The sequence below is a fragment of the Corvus hawaiiensis genome, chromosome 28, assembly GCF_020740725.1.
Source record: "Corvus hawaiiensis isolate bCorHaw1 chromosome 28, bCorHaw1.pri.cur, whole genome shotgun sequence".
NCBI lineage: Eukaryota > Metazoa > Chordata > Aves > Passeriformes > Corvidae > Corvus > Corvus hawaiiensis.
In genome coordinates this window covers 5,996,106-6,012,365 of record NC_063240.1, presented here as the reverse complement: position 1 = coordinate 6,012,365, position 16,260 = coordinate 5,996,106, and the positions used below count along the sequence as shown (strand labels likewise).

The 16,260-nt window shown below is 66.4% G+C and overlaps 2 protein-coding genes across 2 annotated transcripts; both read right to left on the bottom strand.

Annotated features, from left to right (window-relative positions):
• Positions 1-632: 632 nt before the first annotated feature.
• On the bottom strand, positions 633-6,784 carry HAPLN4 (hyaluronan and proteoglycan link protein 4). Its single transcript, XM_048288263.1, is given in 8 exon segments — positions 633-830; positions 833-1,063; positions 2,638-2,940; positions 4,290-4,410; positions 4,412-4,483; positions 4,485-4,654; positions 5,020-5,137; positions 6,479-6,784. Coding segments are annotated over 7 exon segments (1,113 nt in total). The 5' UTR covers positions 6,479-6,784; the 3' UTR covers positions 633-732.
• Positions 6,785-7,175: 391 nt separating this feature from the next.
• Positions 7,176-15,454, bottom strand: TM6SF2 (transmembrane 6 superfamily member 2). The gene is made up of 10 exons (XM_048288262.1): positions 15,342-15,454; positions 13,329-13,441; positions 12,164-12,261; positions 11,281-11,384; positions 10,193-10,275; positions 9,839-9,963; positions 9,662-9,763; positions 8,946-9,038; positions 8,740-8,859; positions 7,176-7,760 (listed from the first exon to the last, which is right to left on the bottom strand). Exons 1-10 carry the CDS (start codon positions 15,428-15,430, stop codon positions 7,554-7,556), a joined length of 1,134 nt encoding a protein of 377 aa, XP_048144219.1. The 5' UTR covers positions 15,431-15,454; the 3' UTR covers positions 7,176-7,553.
• Positions 15,455-16,260: the final 806 nt, after the last annotated feature.

The window sequence follows — 16,260 nt, the reverse complement described above, 5'->3', positions numbered from 1 at the left end:
TGGCTCTGCTGCTGCTGCTCCTTGGATCTAATCCCGATAAATCCAAGGGTTGAGATGCTCTGAGCGTGCCCAGATCGCGCTGCGAGTGGGGGCTGTCCCCCCAAGGACACAGCAGAGCCGCGCTCAGCTCTCCAAAGCGGCCGAAGCTTTTATTTCATCTACGTCCAGGGCTGCCAAAGCCTGCGGCCGGTGCCCGGCTGGGTGGGCACAGGGGCCGCTGCCCTCCCCCGGCCCTTCCCTGCTCCGGCCCCGGCCAAGCCAAGCGCGCAGGAGCCGCCCCGGCCCCGGCGGGGGCTGGAGGGGTTGCGGGACCCCCCCGGCTGCCACGGCACGAAGCCAAACCCGGTGCCGCCAATCCTTGCCCAGGGCCAAGGGAGGATTTCGGGGGACCTGCGGCACCTCCCGGGGGCGGTCAGCGCTGTGTGACCGCGGGGACAGCGTGAGGATGAGGAGGGCGGGGGCTCTGCGGCCCTTTAGCACATGCAACAGGCGCGTCGAGAAGCGAGAGCTGCGAGGAGCGGGGAGCCAGCCCCGGATCGGGGCGCAGGCTCGTGGCCGGGCTCATCAAACCCTTCCCGTGCCGCTGCCTCAGTGTCCCCAAGCGTCCCCGGGGGCGACAGCCCGCGCTGCTCGCACCTCTCCAGCCCGAGGCAGGGGCTGCCCGCAGCTCCCCGCACAGCGCGGGGGGGATCCCCGGCCAAACCCGGGGGGTGCTGCCGATCGCTCCGACCCTCACACGCGCTTGGGGTGCCCCCCTGCCGCCGCGGGCGGGGCTTCTCCGGCCTTTTTGAAGCAGTACACGCCGAACAGCTTGTACTTCTTGTCGGGAAGCCCAGGTTGCGCACGCCGGGCTCGCGGCCGCCGCAGCGGGCGCGGGGGTTCACGATGGGGTAGCGGATGCTGCCGTCCTCCAGCCAGCCGGCCTCGCAGCGGTCCAGCAGCTGGATCTTCCAGGCGGCGTACAGCTGCCCCACCTTGGCCACGGCCGCGCCGTTGTTCTTGCACGCCTGCACGGCCTCCGAGTAGCTCAGCTTGCGGAAGGTTTTGAGGAAATAAACTTTGCCTGAAAAGGGGGGTAAAGGGAGGGAGGTGTCGGTCTGGAGCAGCCTGGAGGCAGCGCGGCGGCGGCGCGGGGTGGGGTGAGGGGTACGAGTCCTGTGGGAGACTCCCGACATATTTCTGGGGGGACTGGAGGTGAGGGGTACGAGTCCTGTGCGGCCCCGAAAACATTTAGGGAGTTGGGGGTGAGTGATGGAAGCGCTGTGGAGTCCCCAAAACATTTTGGGGGCTTGGAGAAGGTGAGTGGAACAAGCCCTGTGGAGCCTCCAAACAGATTTTGGGGGTGCTGGAGGAAGCAAGAGGTACCAGCCCTGTGGACCCCCCAAAAAATTTTGGGGAGGTTGGAAAACGTGAGTGGGACCAGCCCTGTGGACCCCTTGAAAATATTTTGGGGGTGCTGGAGGAAGCAAGAAGTACAAACCCTGTGCACCCTCAAAAACATTTTGGGGAGGTTGGAGCAGGTGAGGGGTACCAGCCCTGTGGACCCCCCGAAAATATCTTGGGGGGCTGGAGGGTGGCACAAGCGCTGTGGACCCCCTCCAACACATTTTGGGGGGGATTGAAGAAGACCCCACGATGCGCTGTAGCCCCCCCAAATTATTTTTGGGGTGGGGGGGATGGATGTGGCGAGTGCCACAAGCCCCGTGGACCCCCCAACCCATTTTGGGGGGCTGGGTGGGCTGATGAGGGGAGATTCCCGGGGCTGGGCAGCGGCGGTGCCACCCCCGGGCGATGCCCCCCGTTGTTTGTCCCGCCTGGCACCGTTCAATAAAGCCCGGCCGGGCCCCCCCGCGCCCCCCGGGAGGGATTTATGGAGCCCCGGAGCTCTCCCGGCTCCCGTCTGTCCTGTGCGGCCCCGGCCTCATCCATCACCGGCTGCTGCAATTCCCTCCAGCCCCTGGGTCCTGCTCGGGAAAGAGGTTTTGCTTAAAAAAAACTCAAAAAAACCCAAACCCAAAAAACCGGTTTTTCCTTAAAGAAAAGAGGTTTTTGCTAAAAAAACAAGAAAATAAAAAAAAAGGGGGGGGGGGGGGGGCGGCGGAAGGTTTTGGCTGAAAAAAAAGGAGGTTTGGATTTAAAAAAAAAGAGGGTTTGGGTGAAAAAGAAGAGATTTTGGATGTAAAAAAGTGGTTTTGGCTGAAAAAGAAGAGATTCTGGATTAAAAAAAGAGGGTTTGGCTAAAAAATTAGAGATTTTTGCTAAAGCAAAAGGGGTTTGGGCCAAATAAAAAGAGGTTTTGGATAAAAAAGAAGGGTCTTTCGCTAAGAAGAAGAGGTTTTGGATTAAAAAAAGAGGCTTTGGCTAAAACAAAAGACGTTCTGGATAAAAAAGAAGAGATCTTGGCTAAAAAAGAAGAGGGTTTGGATGAAAAAAAGGAGGTTTTGGCTAAAAAAAAATCAGGCTTTTTGACTAAAACTCGGCATTCCAGCCCCACAAGTGATGCCGACGGACGCTGGGACCCACAACGCTGACCCCCTCCAGGGCTGGATTCCAGCTCCCTCCTCTCTCCCCCATCCCTGAGCACCCTCCCGGCTGGGCGCTGCCATCTCCGTGCCTCAGTTTCCCTCTGCCGCTCACCGTTGAGGTTGGAGGTGAAGCAGAAGGCGTCGTAGTGCTCGCTCTCCTTGTGCCGGTAGCCGTAATTCCGGACGCCCACGGGCGTGTCCTTGCGGCCGCACTCCTCGCGTGGCCGGGAGATGGGATACTGCACCGAGCCGTCCTCCAGCCAGCCGGCGTTGCACCAGTCCATCCCCTCCAGCCAGGCCTGGTGTAACTGGTCGTGGGACGCCAGGATCCCGTCCTGCTCCAGGCACGCCTGCTGCGCCTCGTGGAAATTCAGCGTGTAGCGCCCCAGGCGCGGGTGGTACGGGAAAATCACTCCTGGGGAAGGTGGAGAAGGTGCGGTGGGGTTGTTTTTGGTTTTTGGGGGGTTGTTGTGGTGCTGGATGAAACAGCGGGGTCAGTGCCAGGCTCGGGAGGCCGCGGGAAAATGGGGATTGGGAGGGTTGGGAGAGACGCCTGGAAAATCGCTCGCGTTGTCCCCCACTGCAAGGAGGTTTGGGAGATCCAGGGTTTGGGATTGCAGGGACCCCCGGACTCCAGGGGGGGTCTCCTCTGGGATTTGGGGTCATCGGTGGTGCCCGCGCAGGCTCCAGCCGAGCCCTGGCACTCCCTAACTGCGGCTCCCGAGCTCCCAAAGAGTTTTCCCCTTTCCCAGCCCCAAAGCTTTGCCTCCCAAGCCCCTAAAAAAGCGTTTTCCGCTTTCCCAACATCCCAGCACTGCCACATCCCGGTGTCCGGCTGCCTTACGAGCCCATGCCACCCCCAAACTGCGCTCCCCGAGCCCCTAAAAAAGCGTTTCCCCCCTTTGCCACCCCCCAAACTGCGCTCCCCGAGCCCCTAAAAAAGCGTTTCCCCCTTTGCCACCCCCCAAACTGCGCTCCCCGAGCCCCTAAAAAAGCGTTTCCCCCCTCTGCCACCTCCAAACTGCGCTCCCCGAGCCCCTAAAAAAGCGTTTCCCCCTTTGCCACCCCCCAAACTGCGCTCCCCGAGCCCCTAAAAAAGCGTTTCCCCCCTTTGCCACCCCCCAAACTGCGCTCCCCGAGCCCCTAAAAAAGCGTTTCCCCCTTTGCCACCCCCCAAACTGCGCTCCCCGAGCCCCTAAAAAAGCGTTTCCCCCTCTGCCACCTCCAAACTGCGCTCCCCGAGCCCCTAAAAAAGCGTTTCCCCCTCTGCCACCCCCCAAACTGCGCTCCCCGAGCCCCTAAAAAAGCGTTTCCCCCTTTGCCACCCCCCAAACTGCGCTCCCCGAGCCCCTAAAAAAGCGTTTCCCCCTCTGCCACGCCCCAAACTGCGCTCCCCGAACCCCTAAAAAAGCGTTTCCCCCTTTGCCACCCCCCAAACTGCGCTCCCCGAGCCCCTAAAAAAGCGTTTCCCCCTCTGCCACCCCCAAACTGCGCTCCCCGAGCCCTTAAAAAAGCGTTTCCCCCTCTGCCACCCCCAAACCCCTTAAAAAGCGTTTCCCCCTTTCCGAACACCCCGGCGCTGCCCCATCCCTGTGCCCGGGAGCTTTACGAGCCCGTGCCACCATCACTCTGCGCCTTTTACGAGCTGCCACCGTAAACCCGCAGCACCAATTAAACCCCGTAACAGCGGCCATAAACCACGGGAAGAACACCGGGCCGGGAAGATCCCACACCGGGAAGCCCATCCCGGCCACTCCAAGCTACCTTCGAGGTCCAGCTTGACCACGCCGGTGTCGTCCTCGAGCTCGTTGGTCACCTCGCACTCGTAGCGCCCGTAGTCCTGCAGGGTGACGTTGCGGATGATGAGGGACGCGTCGCCCACACCCGTCCTCTTGTAGGGCCGTGCGACCCCGGTAGGGTCCGAACGCCCTCCGCGCCTTGCCCAGCGCCACGAACACCGTCCACGAAGGCCATGGGCTCGGTCACTTTGGTCCACTTGAGGCGGATCTCGGCCGGGTCGTGCGCGGACACGTCGTAGTGGTAGCGGCAGGGCAGGATGATGGTGCCACCGCGGTGTGTCACCACCTTGCCCGGCGCTGTCTGCACCACCACGGCCCCGCTGTCACCCTCTGGAAAGGGACACGGGGCTCAGCGAGGTCGCTGTGCCCAGCGGGACCCGCGGCCGGCCCAGGGCTGGCGCAAGGAGGGGGTTCAAAGTAGGGGGAAAAAGCAGGATGGGGGTGTGGGGCCACCTTTTGGGGGAATTCCTCTCTTTTGGGGGCTTTGCAAACCCTAAGGAGAGTTCGGGATAATCCCAGGAGGGTTCCCACGCCCTGGACAGGACAGGGGGGACACAGGGGACGCGTCAGAGACCCGGATCGTGCTTTGATGCGCATTAAACCCAACAACCCAGAGGCTGCAGGAGGTGCCCCCAATCCCAATCCCATCCCCAATCCCAGCCCCAGGATGCCCACGGGATCCCGGCCCCACTCACCCATCACATGCACCACCTTCTTCCTGCCCCGGGCGTTGAGCAGCGCGTCGGAGGCGACAACGGCGGCGAGGAGCAGCAGCGCTGCCGGGCCGGCGGCCCAGGGGCTTTGGGGACGCATCTGGGGGGGGACAGCAGCGCCCTCAGCCCCCTCCAGCCCCCCCCCCGGAGGAGCCCGGCTGAGGGGAACCCCCCGAAGTGACGCTGGTGCCCAGCCCGTGGTGTGCCAGCACCCTCTGCCACCCACCCCGTGCCCAAGCGGGTGACAGGGCTGGGTCAGTCCCTGCCTCCCCCCCGCGCCCCCCCAGCCCCGCAGGGACCCCCCCGGCCCCGGCTCTGAACTCGGCGTCCCCCGCTCGCTTCCAGGCGGGATGAATATGCCATGAATATTTCATGGCAGCCGCACCGGGCCGGATCTCCTGAGTTATTTATGGCACCTCTGGAAACCGAACTGATGGGCAGCGACCGGGCAGCGGCGGCCGGAGCCCCCCCCAGACCCCCGGCTGCGCCCCTCCCCAAGGGACAGCGCGGGGGGGGGACGTGGGGAGGAGCCTCCCCCTGCCTGGGGGGCTGCGACCCTGAGCCCCGACTCTTGGGGTGCCCCAAATGCCAGCCTGGCTCTGGGTGCCCGCTCCCCGCGGGAACGAGCCCACCCCGGGCAGGGGGCTGGATGGGGGCAGGGGGAGCGCGGCGGCGCCCCGGGGGTCCCGATCGGGGGACAGGGGCAGGGACAGCCCTGCCGGTGGTGGCGGTGCCGTGTCCGGGGGCAAAGGGAGCGGGGCAGCCACTGCCCGGGGGGCACAAAAAGCGGGGCAGCCCCCCCGGTGGTCCCGGTGCCGTGTCCGGGGGCGGGAGGAGAGTGACAACCTCTTCCGGTGGTCCCGGTGCCCGGCTGGGGCAGGGAGAGAGAAGCAGCCCCTCCGGGGGTCCCGGTGCCCGGCCAGCACGGGGGGCGCGGGGCAGCCCCCCCGGTGGTCCCGGTGCCAAGCCCGGGGGCAGGGGGAGGTGGGCATCCCCTCCCGGTGGTCCCAGCGCAAGTCCGAGCTAAGAGCGAGCAGAGCAGTCCCGGTGCCCGGTCCGCGGGCAGATGGAGTGGAGCAGCCCCCCCGAGGGTCCCCGGTGCCCGGTGGGAGTAGAAAAGCCCCCCCCCCCGGGCATTCCGGTGCCCGCTGCGGGGGCAGAAGGAGCGGGGCAGCCCCGCGGGGGTCCCGGTGCCGCTCGGGGCAGCGGCTGCGGCGGTGGCGGCGCTCGGCGGCCGCGGGCCCGGTGCGGTGTTGCAGTGCGGGACACTGCGGCGGCAGCCCGGGGCTGCGGGACTCCGGTGCCCGCCGGGGACAGCGCAGCGCGGGGGGAGCTGCGCTCCTGCCGCCGCCGCTCCGCAGCGAGCGACCCCCGCCCGCCGCGCCCCTCCCGGCCCCGGGGGTCCCGTGCCGGTGCCCCGCGCCCGCAGCCCCGCACTCACCGTGTGCCCGGTGCCGGCCCGCGGGATGGGCCCGCCCGCAGGAGTGCGCCGGTGCCGCCGGTACCTCCGCCGGTACCTCCGCCGGTGCGGCTCCGCGCAGGGGGCGGCACCGGGAGCTCGGCCCGGCCCTGCCCCGGCTCCCGGCGCTGCGCAGGGCCGGCGGCTCGCCAAGGTCACCGGCCCGCCCGGTTCCCCCGGCGTCCCCCGGCACTACCGGGACCCCCGGGCCGGGCTGCGGGCGGGGAACACGCGGGGCACGAGGAGTTGCGTCCGGTAAATCCCTGCCCCGGGCACTGCAAGGGCAGCTGTGCCCACCCAGCCCCAGCCTGGGCACCCACCCAGCGGGTGCCACCCCCAAGCCCCGGTACAGCCCCCCCGCCCTGTGCCCACCCCCCAAAAAACCCCGGTACAGCCCCTCCGCCCTGTGCCCACCCCCCAAAAACCCCGGTACTGCCCCCCCGCCCTGTGCCCACCCCCAAACCGCTCACACCCACCCACCCCTGAGCCCACCCGCACCCACTCGCGCACCCCCTGCCCACCCGCGGGCCCCCTGGCACCCCCAGGGACCCCCGGCCCAGCCGCCCCCAGCCCCTGCCCCCAAAGGGCCCGCGGGGCGTGGCCGGGGGATGCTGCGGTGGCAACCTCGGTGCCCCGCCTGGCACGGGGGCACTCGGCTGGGCACAGCGGGGACACGGGCTCGGAACGAACCTCGGCTCCTTTATTTTTCCCTGGAAAACAGCGTTTCCCTGCGCTGTCCCCACTCCTGAACCCTCCCGGCCCGGTCGGGAGCACCGGGATGGGACCGGGACCATCCGGGATGGGACCGGGACCATCCGGGAGGGCACCGCGGCTCCTGCGTCCCCCACCAGCCACACAAGGACAGGGCTGGGACCGCAGCGATGTCCCCGCGGAGCATCCCGAGGTCCCCAGAGCGTTTGGGGGACCGGAGTATCCCTGGGGACTCCTCTGGGGACTCCTCTGGCAGCCGGGTCCCAGCGCTCGGAGCGGGGCCGGAGGCACCGGGCGGGATCCCCCCGGGGTGGGGACAGCGGCCCAGGGGGACGAGCAGGACACGTCACTGGTACTTCTTGGCCCGGGCCAGGCCGGGAGGATTTGGGGGAAGGAAAAAGGCCGGGGAGTGCAGGCAGCGCAGCGCCAGGAGCTGCGGGCCCAGCGCGTAGAGGACGTTGGAGAGCAAGAAGCTGCCCAGGACATCGTCGGGGGTCTGGTAGGGGAACGGGGTGCGGGAGTGCAGCGAGGAGCCCAGGTGGGTGAACTGAGCCTGCGGGCACAGGGATGGGGGGTGGCGGCATCAGAGGGGCTCGGCCCTAAAAGGTGCAAAGCCCTGGCCCTAAAAGGTGCAAAGCCCTGGCCCCAAAGGGTGCAAACCCCCATCCCCAAAGGGTGCAAACCCCCGGCCCCAAAGGGTGCAAACCCCCGGCCCCAAAGGGTGCAAACCCCCGGCCCCAAAAGGTGCAAACCCCCGGCCCTAAAAGGTGCAAAGCCCTGGCCCCAAAGGGTGCAAACCCCCATCCCCAAAGGGTGCAAACCCCCGGCCCCAAAGGGTGCAAACTCCCGGCCCCAAAGGGTGCAAAGCCCCGGCCCCAAAGGGTGCAAAGCCCCAGCCCCAAAGGGTGCAAAGCCCCGGCCCCAAAGGGTGCAAAGCCCCAGCCCCAAAGGGTGCAAACTCCCGGCCCCAAAGGGTGCAAACTCCCGGCCCCAAAGGGTGCAAACTCCCGGCCCCAAAGGGTGCAAAGCCCCGGCCCCAAAGGGTGCAAAGCCCCGGCCCCAAAGGGTGCAAACTCCCGGCCCCAAAGGGTGCAAACTCCCGGCCCCAAAGGGTGCAAAGCCCCGGCCCCAAAGGGTGCAAACTCCCGGCCCCAAAGGGTGCAAAGCCCCGGCCCCAAAGGGTGCAAAGCCCCGGCCCCAAAGGGTGCAAACTCCCGGCCCCAAAGGGTGCAAACTCCCGGCCCCAAAGGGTGCAAAGCCCCGGCCCCAAAGGGTGCAAAGCCCCGGCCCCAAAGGCTGTTTGGCTCCAGCACATCCTCTCTATAGCCCTGCAGCTCTCTCCATCCTATTTCCGTCCCACTAATCTCGGGTTCTGTCCAAATCCACCGAGGCCAGAGCAATTACCAGGCACAGGAACTGCTCCACTTGCAGCCGCGGGTGAGGCTCTGCCCCCCAAAACCCAGCCCTGACCTTTTGCCGATCCCCGTGTGGGGATTTCCACCCAAATCCCGGGATTTTGGGGTTACCCCCACCTGCGCCACGGCGCCGGCGAACACCAAACTCCAGTCGGGCAGCCAGGAGCAGCCGGGCAGTGCCAGCGCGTAGATGGCGAGGATGAGGAAGGGCAGCAGGTAGAAGAGGTAGATCAGCATCTGCTGGGGACACCGAGATTGTGGCCCCAGGTGGCCCTGGTGGCACCTGGAGGGGGGGTCCGGCCCCTCCTGTCCCCCCATCTCACCTGCACTTTGGGGTAGGCCACGGGGTCGCGCAGGTAGGGCTCGTGCAGGTGGGTGTAGTCGAAACAGGAATCGGCCGGGCAGTCCAGGACCACCTGGGATGGGCAGGGAGGTGGCCGAGGGCAAGAAACCTTCCCTGGGACCCCCGAGATCCTCCTGGGACCCCTGAGATCCTCCAGGCCACCCCGAGACCCTTCAGGACCCCCCGAGACCCTTCAGGACCACCTGGGATGGGCAGGGAGGTGGCCGAGGGCAAGAAACCTTCCCTGGGACCCCTGAGATCCTCCAGGCCACCCTGAGACCCTTCAGGACCCCCGAGACCCTTCAGGACCACCTGGGGTGCGCAGGGGGGTGGCCGGGGGCAGGAACCCACCCTGGGACACCTGAGATCCTCCCCGGGACCCCTGAGACCCTTCAGGACCACCTGGAATGGGCAGGGAGGTGGCCGAGGGCAGGAACCCTCCCCAGGACCCCTGAGATCTTCCCCGGGACCCCTGAGATCCTCCCGGGACCCCTGGGATCCACCAGGTCACCCCGAGCTCCTCCAGGACCCCCCGAGACCCTTCAGGACCACCTGGGATGGGCAGGGAGGTGGCCGAGGGCAGGAACCCTCCCCGGGACCCCCGAGCCCATCCAGGACTTCCCCGAGCCCATCCAGGACTTCCCCGAGCCCCTCCAGGAGCCCCCCGAGCCCCTCCAGGCCCCCCCCAGCTCTCACCATCCCTCTGAAGAAGGTGAAGGCTGCAGTGAGGATGAGGATGAGGATGAGGAGCAGGTCCTGGGGCCGCTGGTAGAGGGGTTTGCGCTGCTCCTCTGCCACCTGGCACAGGGAATTTGGGATTTTGGGATCCGCACCCTCTGATCCAGCCCCCCCTGAGCCCCGCTCCGCGCTCACCTGCTCGGGGCTGAGGCTCGGCATCGCCCGGGGCTGCTGGAAGAGCCTCCGGCCGGCCCAGGCGAGGATGAGGAGGTAGGGCAGGTTGAGGAGGAAGGACGGGCTCAGCTCGAGGCTGTATTTCCCTGCGAGGGGGGAGAGCGCGGGATGGGCGCGGCAATGCCAGCAGGGATTGGGAAGGGGAGAATCCCAAAGGAAGGGTGCGTGGGACATCCCAGCAGGGATTGGGAAGGGGACAATCCCAAAGGTGAGGAAGCGCTGGGATTCCCGCTGGATCGCCGGAATCCTCCTCTTCCTCCTCCCGAGGGGTCCTGGGGGTGGGACACGGGCCCGAGCCCCTCCCCGCGGCCGTACCGAGCAGATTCCCGAGCAGGAAAACCACGGCGCTCATCAGCATCGAGCCGAGCCAGAGCAGCCCCAGGCTGCGGTAATTCTTCCTGCGGGGACAGCGGGGCCGCCGGGAGCCCCCTCCTCAGGAAATTCGGGATTCTCCCACCGCCCCGAGCTCCCCTCCTCAGGAAATTCGGGATTCTCCCACCGCCCCGAGCTCCCCTCCTCAGGAAATTCGGGATTCTCCCACCCCCCGAGCTCCCCTCCTCAGGAAATTCGGGATTCTCCCACCGCCCTGAGCTCCCCTCCTCAGGAAATTCGGGATTCTCCCACCGCCCCGAGCTCCCCTCCTCAGGAAATTCGGGATTCTTCCAGCCCTCGATCCCCCCCGAGCCCACCTGAGATCACTGTGAGTCAGGAAATTCGGGATTCTCCCACCGCCCTGAGCTCCCCGAGTCCCCTCCTCAGGAAATTCGGGATTCTCCCACTCCCCCGAGCTCCCCTCCTCAGGAAATTCAGGATTCTCCAGCCCCCCAAACCCCGTCCTCACGAAATTCGGGATTCTTCCAGGCCTTGATCCCCCCCGAGCCCACCTGGGATCACCGTGAGCCCCCTCCTCAGGAAATTCGGGATTCTCCCACTCCCCCGAGCCCCCTCCTCAGGAAATTCGGGATTCTCCCACTCCTCTGAGCTCCCCTCCTCAGGAAATTCGGGATTTTCCAGCCCCCCGAGCCCCCTCCTCAGGAAATTCGGGATTCTCCCACCCCCCTGAGCTCCCCTCCTCAGGAAATTCGGGATTCTCCAGCCCCTGAGCTCCCCTCCTCAGGAAATTCGGGATTCTCCCACTGCCCCGAGCCCCTTCCTCAGGAAATTCGGGATTCTCCCACCCCCCTGAGCTCCCCTCCTCAGGAAATTCGGGATTCTCCCACCCCCCTGAGCTCCCCTCCTCAGGAAATTCGGGATTCTCCCACCCCCCTGAGCTCCCCTCCTCAGGAAATTCGGGATTCTCCCACTGCCCCGAGCCCCTTCCTCAGGAAATTCGGGATTCTCCCACCCCCCTGAGCTCCCCTCCTCAGGAAATTCGGGATTCTCCAGCCCCCGAGCCCCCTCACCGCTGCCCGATGGCGCTGACCATGCCCAGGTAGAGCCCGTAGTGGACGGTGCCGTCCCAGTAGCACAGGAGGAGCCCGTGGGCCGTGCGCACGTGGGGCTCGCCCTGCGCGGGGACACCGGGAGGGGACACCGGGAGGGTCACACCGGGAGCGGGGACACCGGGAGCGGGGACATGGGGAGGGGACACCGGGGGGTCACACCGGGAGTGGGGACACCGGGAGGGTCACACCGGGAGCGGGAACACCGGGAGCGGGAACACCGGGAGCGGGAACACCGGGAGTGGGGACATGGGGAGGGGACACCGGGGGGTCACACCGGGAGTGGGGACACGGGGAGGGTCACACCGGGAGCGGGAACACCGGGAGCGGGGACACCGGGAGGGGGGACACCGGGAGGGTCACACCGGGAGCGGGGACACCGGGAGGGTCACACCGGGAGTGGGGACATGGGGAGGGGACACCGGGTCACACCGAGGTGGGGGACACCGGAAGCGGGGACACCGGGGAGGGGACACCGGGGGGAGGGGTCACACAGGGAGCGGGGACACCAGGTTATACCGGGGGGGGTCACACCGGGGATGGGGACACCGGGTCCGGGTCACACCGGGGGGAGGGGTCGCACCGGGAGAGGGGACACCGGGGGGGTCACACCGGGAACTGGGACACCGGGTCCGGGTCACATTGGGGGGGTCACACCCGGGATAGGGACAGCGGGAGGGTCACACCGGGAGTGGGGACAGCGGGGAGGGGACACCGGGTCACACCGGGGGGGTCACACCGGGGACAGGGACAGTGGGTCCGGGTCACACCGGGGATAGGGACAGCGGGTCACACGGGGGTCCGGGGGTGCAGGAGCCCCGTGTGGGGTGTGTGGGGTCGGTACCTCTCGCACGTAGAGCTCCGTGAAGCCCGAGACGAGCCCGTCCTCCTCCAGCGCGATGATCAGATCCACGGCCGACACGAAGGAGAACACCACGAACACTGCAGAGACACGGGAGGCTCCGTGAGGGGCCCGCAGGTCCTTCAGATCCCAAATCCCAAATCCCAAATGCCTGCTCCGTGCAGGGCCCGCAGGTCCTTCAGATCCCAGATCCCAAATCCCAAATCCCTGCTCCGTGTGGGGCCCACAGGTCCTCCAGATCCCAAATCCCAAATCCCTGCTCTGTGCGGGGCCCGCAGGTCCTCCAGATCCCAAGTCCCTGTTCCATGCGGGGCCCACAGGTCCTCCAGATCTCAGATCCCAAATCCCAAATCCCTGCTCCGCGCAGGGCCCGCAGGTCCTTCAGATCCCAAATCCCAAATGCCTGCTCTGTGCGGGGCCCGCAGGTCCTCCAGATCCGAAATCCCAAATCCCTGCTCCATACGAGGCCCGCAGGTCCTTCAGATCCCAAATCCCAAATCCCTGCTCCGTGCGGGGCCCGCAGGTCCTCCAGATCCCAAATCCCAAATCCCAAATCCCTGCTCGGAGCGGGGCCCGCAGGTCCTCCAGATCCCAAATCTCAGATCCCAAATCCCTGCTCCATGTGGGGCCCGCAGGTCCTCCAGATCCCAAATCCCAGATCCCAAATCCCTGCTCCATGTGGGGCCCGCAGGTCCTCCAGATCCCAAATCCCAGATCCCAAATCCCTGCTCCGTGTGGGGCCCACAGGTCCTCCAGATCCCAAATCCCAGATCCCAAATCCCTGCTCCATGCAGGGCCTGCAGGTCCTCCAGATCCCAAATCCCAAATCCCTGCTCCATGAAGGGCATGCGGATCCCCCAGATCCCAAACCCCTGCTCTGGGTGGGTCCCACAAATTCCCCCCAAAATCCCAAATCCCTGCTCCGTGTGGGACCCACAGCTCTCCCCACATCCCAAATCCCACATCCCAAATCCCACATCCCAAATCCCTGCTCCATGTGGGTCCCACAGCTGTCCCCACATCCCAAATCCCACATCCTAAATCCCACATCCCAAATCCCTGCTCCATGTGGGTCCCACAGCTCTCCCCACTTCCCAAATCCCAAATCCCTGCCCTCGGCACCAATCCCACCCCTCAGGGGTCTCACCGCAGAACAGGGGATCCTGGAAGTGGCTGATCCCGCCGGTGAGGATGAGGATGAGGATGGAGATGAGGCCGAGGAGCACCAGGATCACCACCAGCGCCGGGGACAGGGGGCTGCTGTGGGATCGGGAAGGGTTCAGCACCCGGCACGGCCTCATTCCCCCCGTTCCCCCGAAACATTCCCAGTCCCGCCGGTTTTTAGGATTAGGATCAGACCCTGCAGCCAGCACAGGTGGAGTCACTGCCCGTCCGCTGTGGAGGGAAAATCTGGATCCGAGAATAACCCGGGGAGGAAAACCCCAAAGGAAGGGTGGGTGGGACATCCCAGCAGGGATTGGGAAGGGGAGAATCCCAAAGGAAGGGTGGGTGGGACATCCCAGCAGGGATTGGGAAGGGGAGAATCCCAAAGGAAGGGTGGGTGGGACATCCCAGCAGGGATTGGGAAGGGGAGAATCCCAAAGGTGAGGAAGCGCTGGGATTCCCGCTGGATCGCCGGGAGCCGCTCCCAAAGCCCTTGGGTTGGGAATTCCGGGCAAAGAGAAAGCGGGGCCGTTATCGCGGCCGTGACAGCGGCGGGGACGGGCGGGAGCGGGGGGTGGCATCGGCCGGGACACGTCAGCGGCCCAGGGGACAGCGGGGACACTCCAGGGCCGAGATCACCCCAATTCCCTGGATTTGGGCTGTCCGGGAGCCCGAGCGGCTCTGCGGGGTCGGAACTCCCGGAGCGGGATTTAAATCCAGCGGGAAAACCCCACCCGCAGCCGCCTTCGCATGGGAACACCCGGATTGGGGTCCCTGTCCTGGGATGGACCCCCCGATCCAGGGTAGATCCAGCCCCTGTCCCGGACTGGATTCCCAGACCCTGTCCCCTGGCTGGGACACAGCTCCCAGGTCCGGATGGGACCCTGAGGATGCGACAGCGATCCCAGGTGGGGTCACTCCCCCGGCCCTGGATGGAGCCGTGTCCCAGCCCGATCCCATCCCCGGAGCAGGACCCCATTCCCCGGTCCCCATTCCCGGGGCTCCCTCCCGGTCCCTATTCCCCATTCCCGGGGCTCCCTCCCGGTCCCTATTCCCCATTCCCGGGGCTCCCTCCCGGTCCCCATTCCCCACTCCCGAGAGTCCCTCCCGGTCCCCATTCCCCCCCTCTCGGGGCTCCCTCCCGGTCCCCATTCCCCATTCCCGGGGCTCCCTCCCGGTCCCTATTCCCCACTCCCGGAGCTCCATCCCTGTCCCCACTCCCGGAGCTCCCTCCCGGTCCCCATTCCCCCCTCTCGGGGCTCCCTCCCGGTCCCCATTCCCCACTCCCGGAGCTCCCTCCCGGTCCCCATTCCCCACTCCCGGAGCTCCATCCCGGTCCCCATTCCCCATTCCCGGGGCTGCCTCCCATTCCCCATTCCCCACTCCCGGAGCTCCATCCCTGTCCCCATTCCCAAGAGTCCCTCCCGGTCCCCATTCCCCCCCTCTCGGGGCTCCCTCCCGGTCCCCATTCCCCATTCCCCATTCCCGGGGCTCCCTCCCGGTCCCCATTCCCCACTCTCGGGGCTCCCTCCCGGTCCCCATTCCCCATTCCCGGGGCTCCCTCCCGGTCCCCATTCCCCCCTCTCGGGGCTCCCTCCCGGTCCCCATTCCCCATTCCCGGGGCTCCCTCCCGGTCCCCATTCCCCCCCTCTCGGGGCTCCCTCCCGGTCCCCATTCCCCATTCCCCATTCCCGGGGCTCCCTCCCGGTCCCCATTCCCCCCTCTCGGGGCTCCCTCCCGGTCCCCATTCCCCATTCCCAAGAGTCCCTCCCGGTCCCCATTCCCCCCTCTCGGGGCTCCCTCCCGGTCCCCATTCCCCACTCCCGGAGCTCCCTCCCGGTCCCCATTCCCCACTCCCGGGGCTCCCTCCCGGTCCCCATTCCCTACTCCCGGAGCTCCCTCCCGGTCCCCCTTCCCCCCTCTCGGGGCTCCCTCCCCGTCCCTATTCCCCATTCCCGGGCATCCCTCCCATTCCCCCCTCCCGGTCCCCACTCACTCCAGGTTTGCCACCCCGCTGATGCCGAAGGCCACCGGGAGGGCGAGCAGGGGGGCGCCCAGGGCGGCCGTGCCCGCCGGGAGCTGCATCCCGGCCCCGCCGCCAGCACCGGCACCGCGGACTTCGGCCCCGGGACCGGCCCCGGGCAGCGCCCTTAAAGCCACAGAGCCGCCCCGAGGCACCGGGGACACCGGCGGGGAGCCCGCGGAGGGACGGGGGGACACGGGCAGGGACGGGGGGCAGGGGAGGGACAGGAGGGGCCTGGGAGGAAGGACAGGGATCGAGGGAAAAGGACTGGAATTCCAGGGAAGGACGGGGATCGAGGGAAAAGGACAGGGATTCCAGGGAAGGACAGGGATCCAGGGAAAAGGACGGGGATCGAGGGAAAAGGACGGGGATTCCAGGGAAAAGGACGGGGATTCCAGGGAAAAGGACAGGGATCGAGAGAAAAGGACAGGAATTCCAGGGAAGGACAGGGATCCCAGGGAAGGATGGGGATCCCAGGGAAAAGGACAGGAATTTCAGGGAAGGATGGGGATCCAGGGAAAAGGACAGGGATTCCAGGGAAAAGGACAGGGATTCCAGGGAAAAGGACAGGGATCCAGGGAAGGACAGGGATCCAGGGAAAAGGACAGGAATTCCAGGGAAAAGGACAGGGATTCCAGGGAAAAGGACAGGGATTCCAGGGAAGGGGTCAGTGCTGGACACTCGTGGCTCGGTCCGAGGGTCCTTGCGGGCTTCCCTGAAGGATCCAACCACTCCAAGGAACTTGGAAAACTCGAGAACGAGAAGGATGAGGGTTTTTCCCACTTTTCCAGTTCATCCCGGCGATCCTAAAGGACGAAGCTCCTCAGATCCAGGAGAGCGAAGGAGCAGAGCGGATGAAAGCCGAGCCTTTATCCCGGATTTTAGAGGGATC

What these genes read in the sequence shown, in the direction of transcription:
- TM6SF2 (XM_048288262.1), bottom strand. Translation starts at nt 15,430, where the DNA reads ATGCAGCTCCCGGCGGGCACGGCCGCCCTGGGCGCCCCCCTGCTCGCC. An exon ending in CGAGCCTCAGCCCCGAGCAG is followed by an intron (nt 9,764 to 9,838) that starts GTGAGCGCGGAG and finishes TCCCTGTGCCAG; the next exon opens with GTGGCAGAGGAGCAGCGCAA. An exon ending in TGGCCTACCCCAAAGTGCAG is followed by an intron (nt 8,860 to 8,945) that starts GTGAGATGGGGG and finishes TGTCCCCAGCAG; the next exon opens with ATGCTGATCTACCTCTTCTA.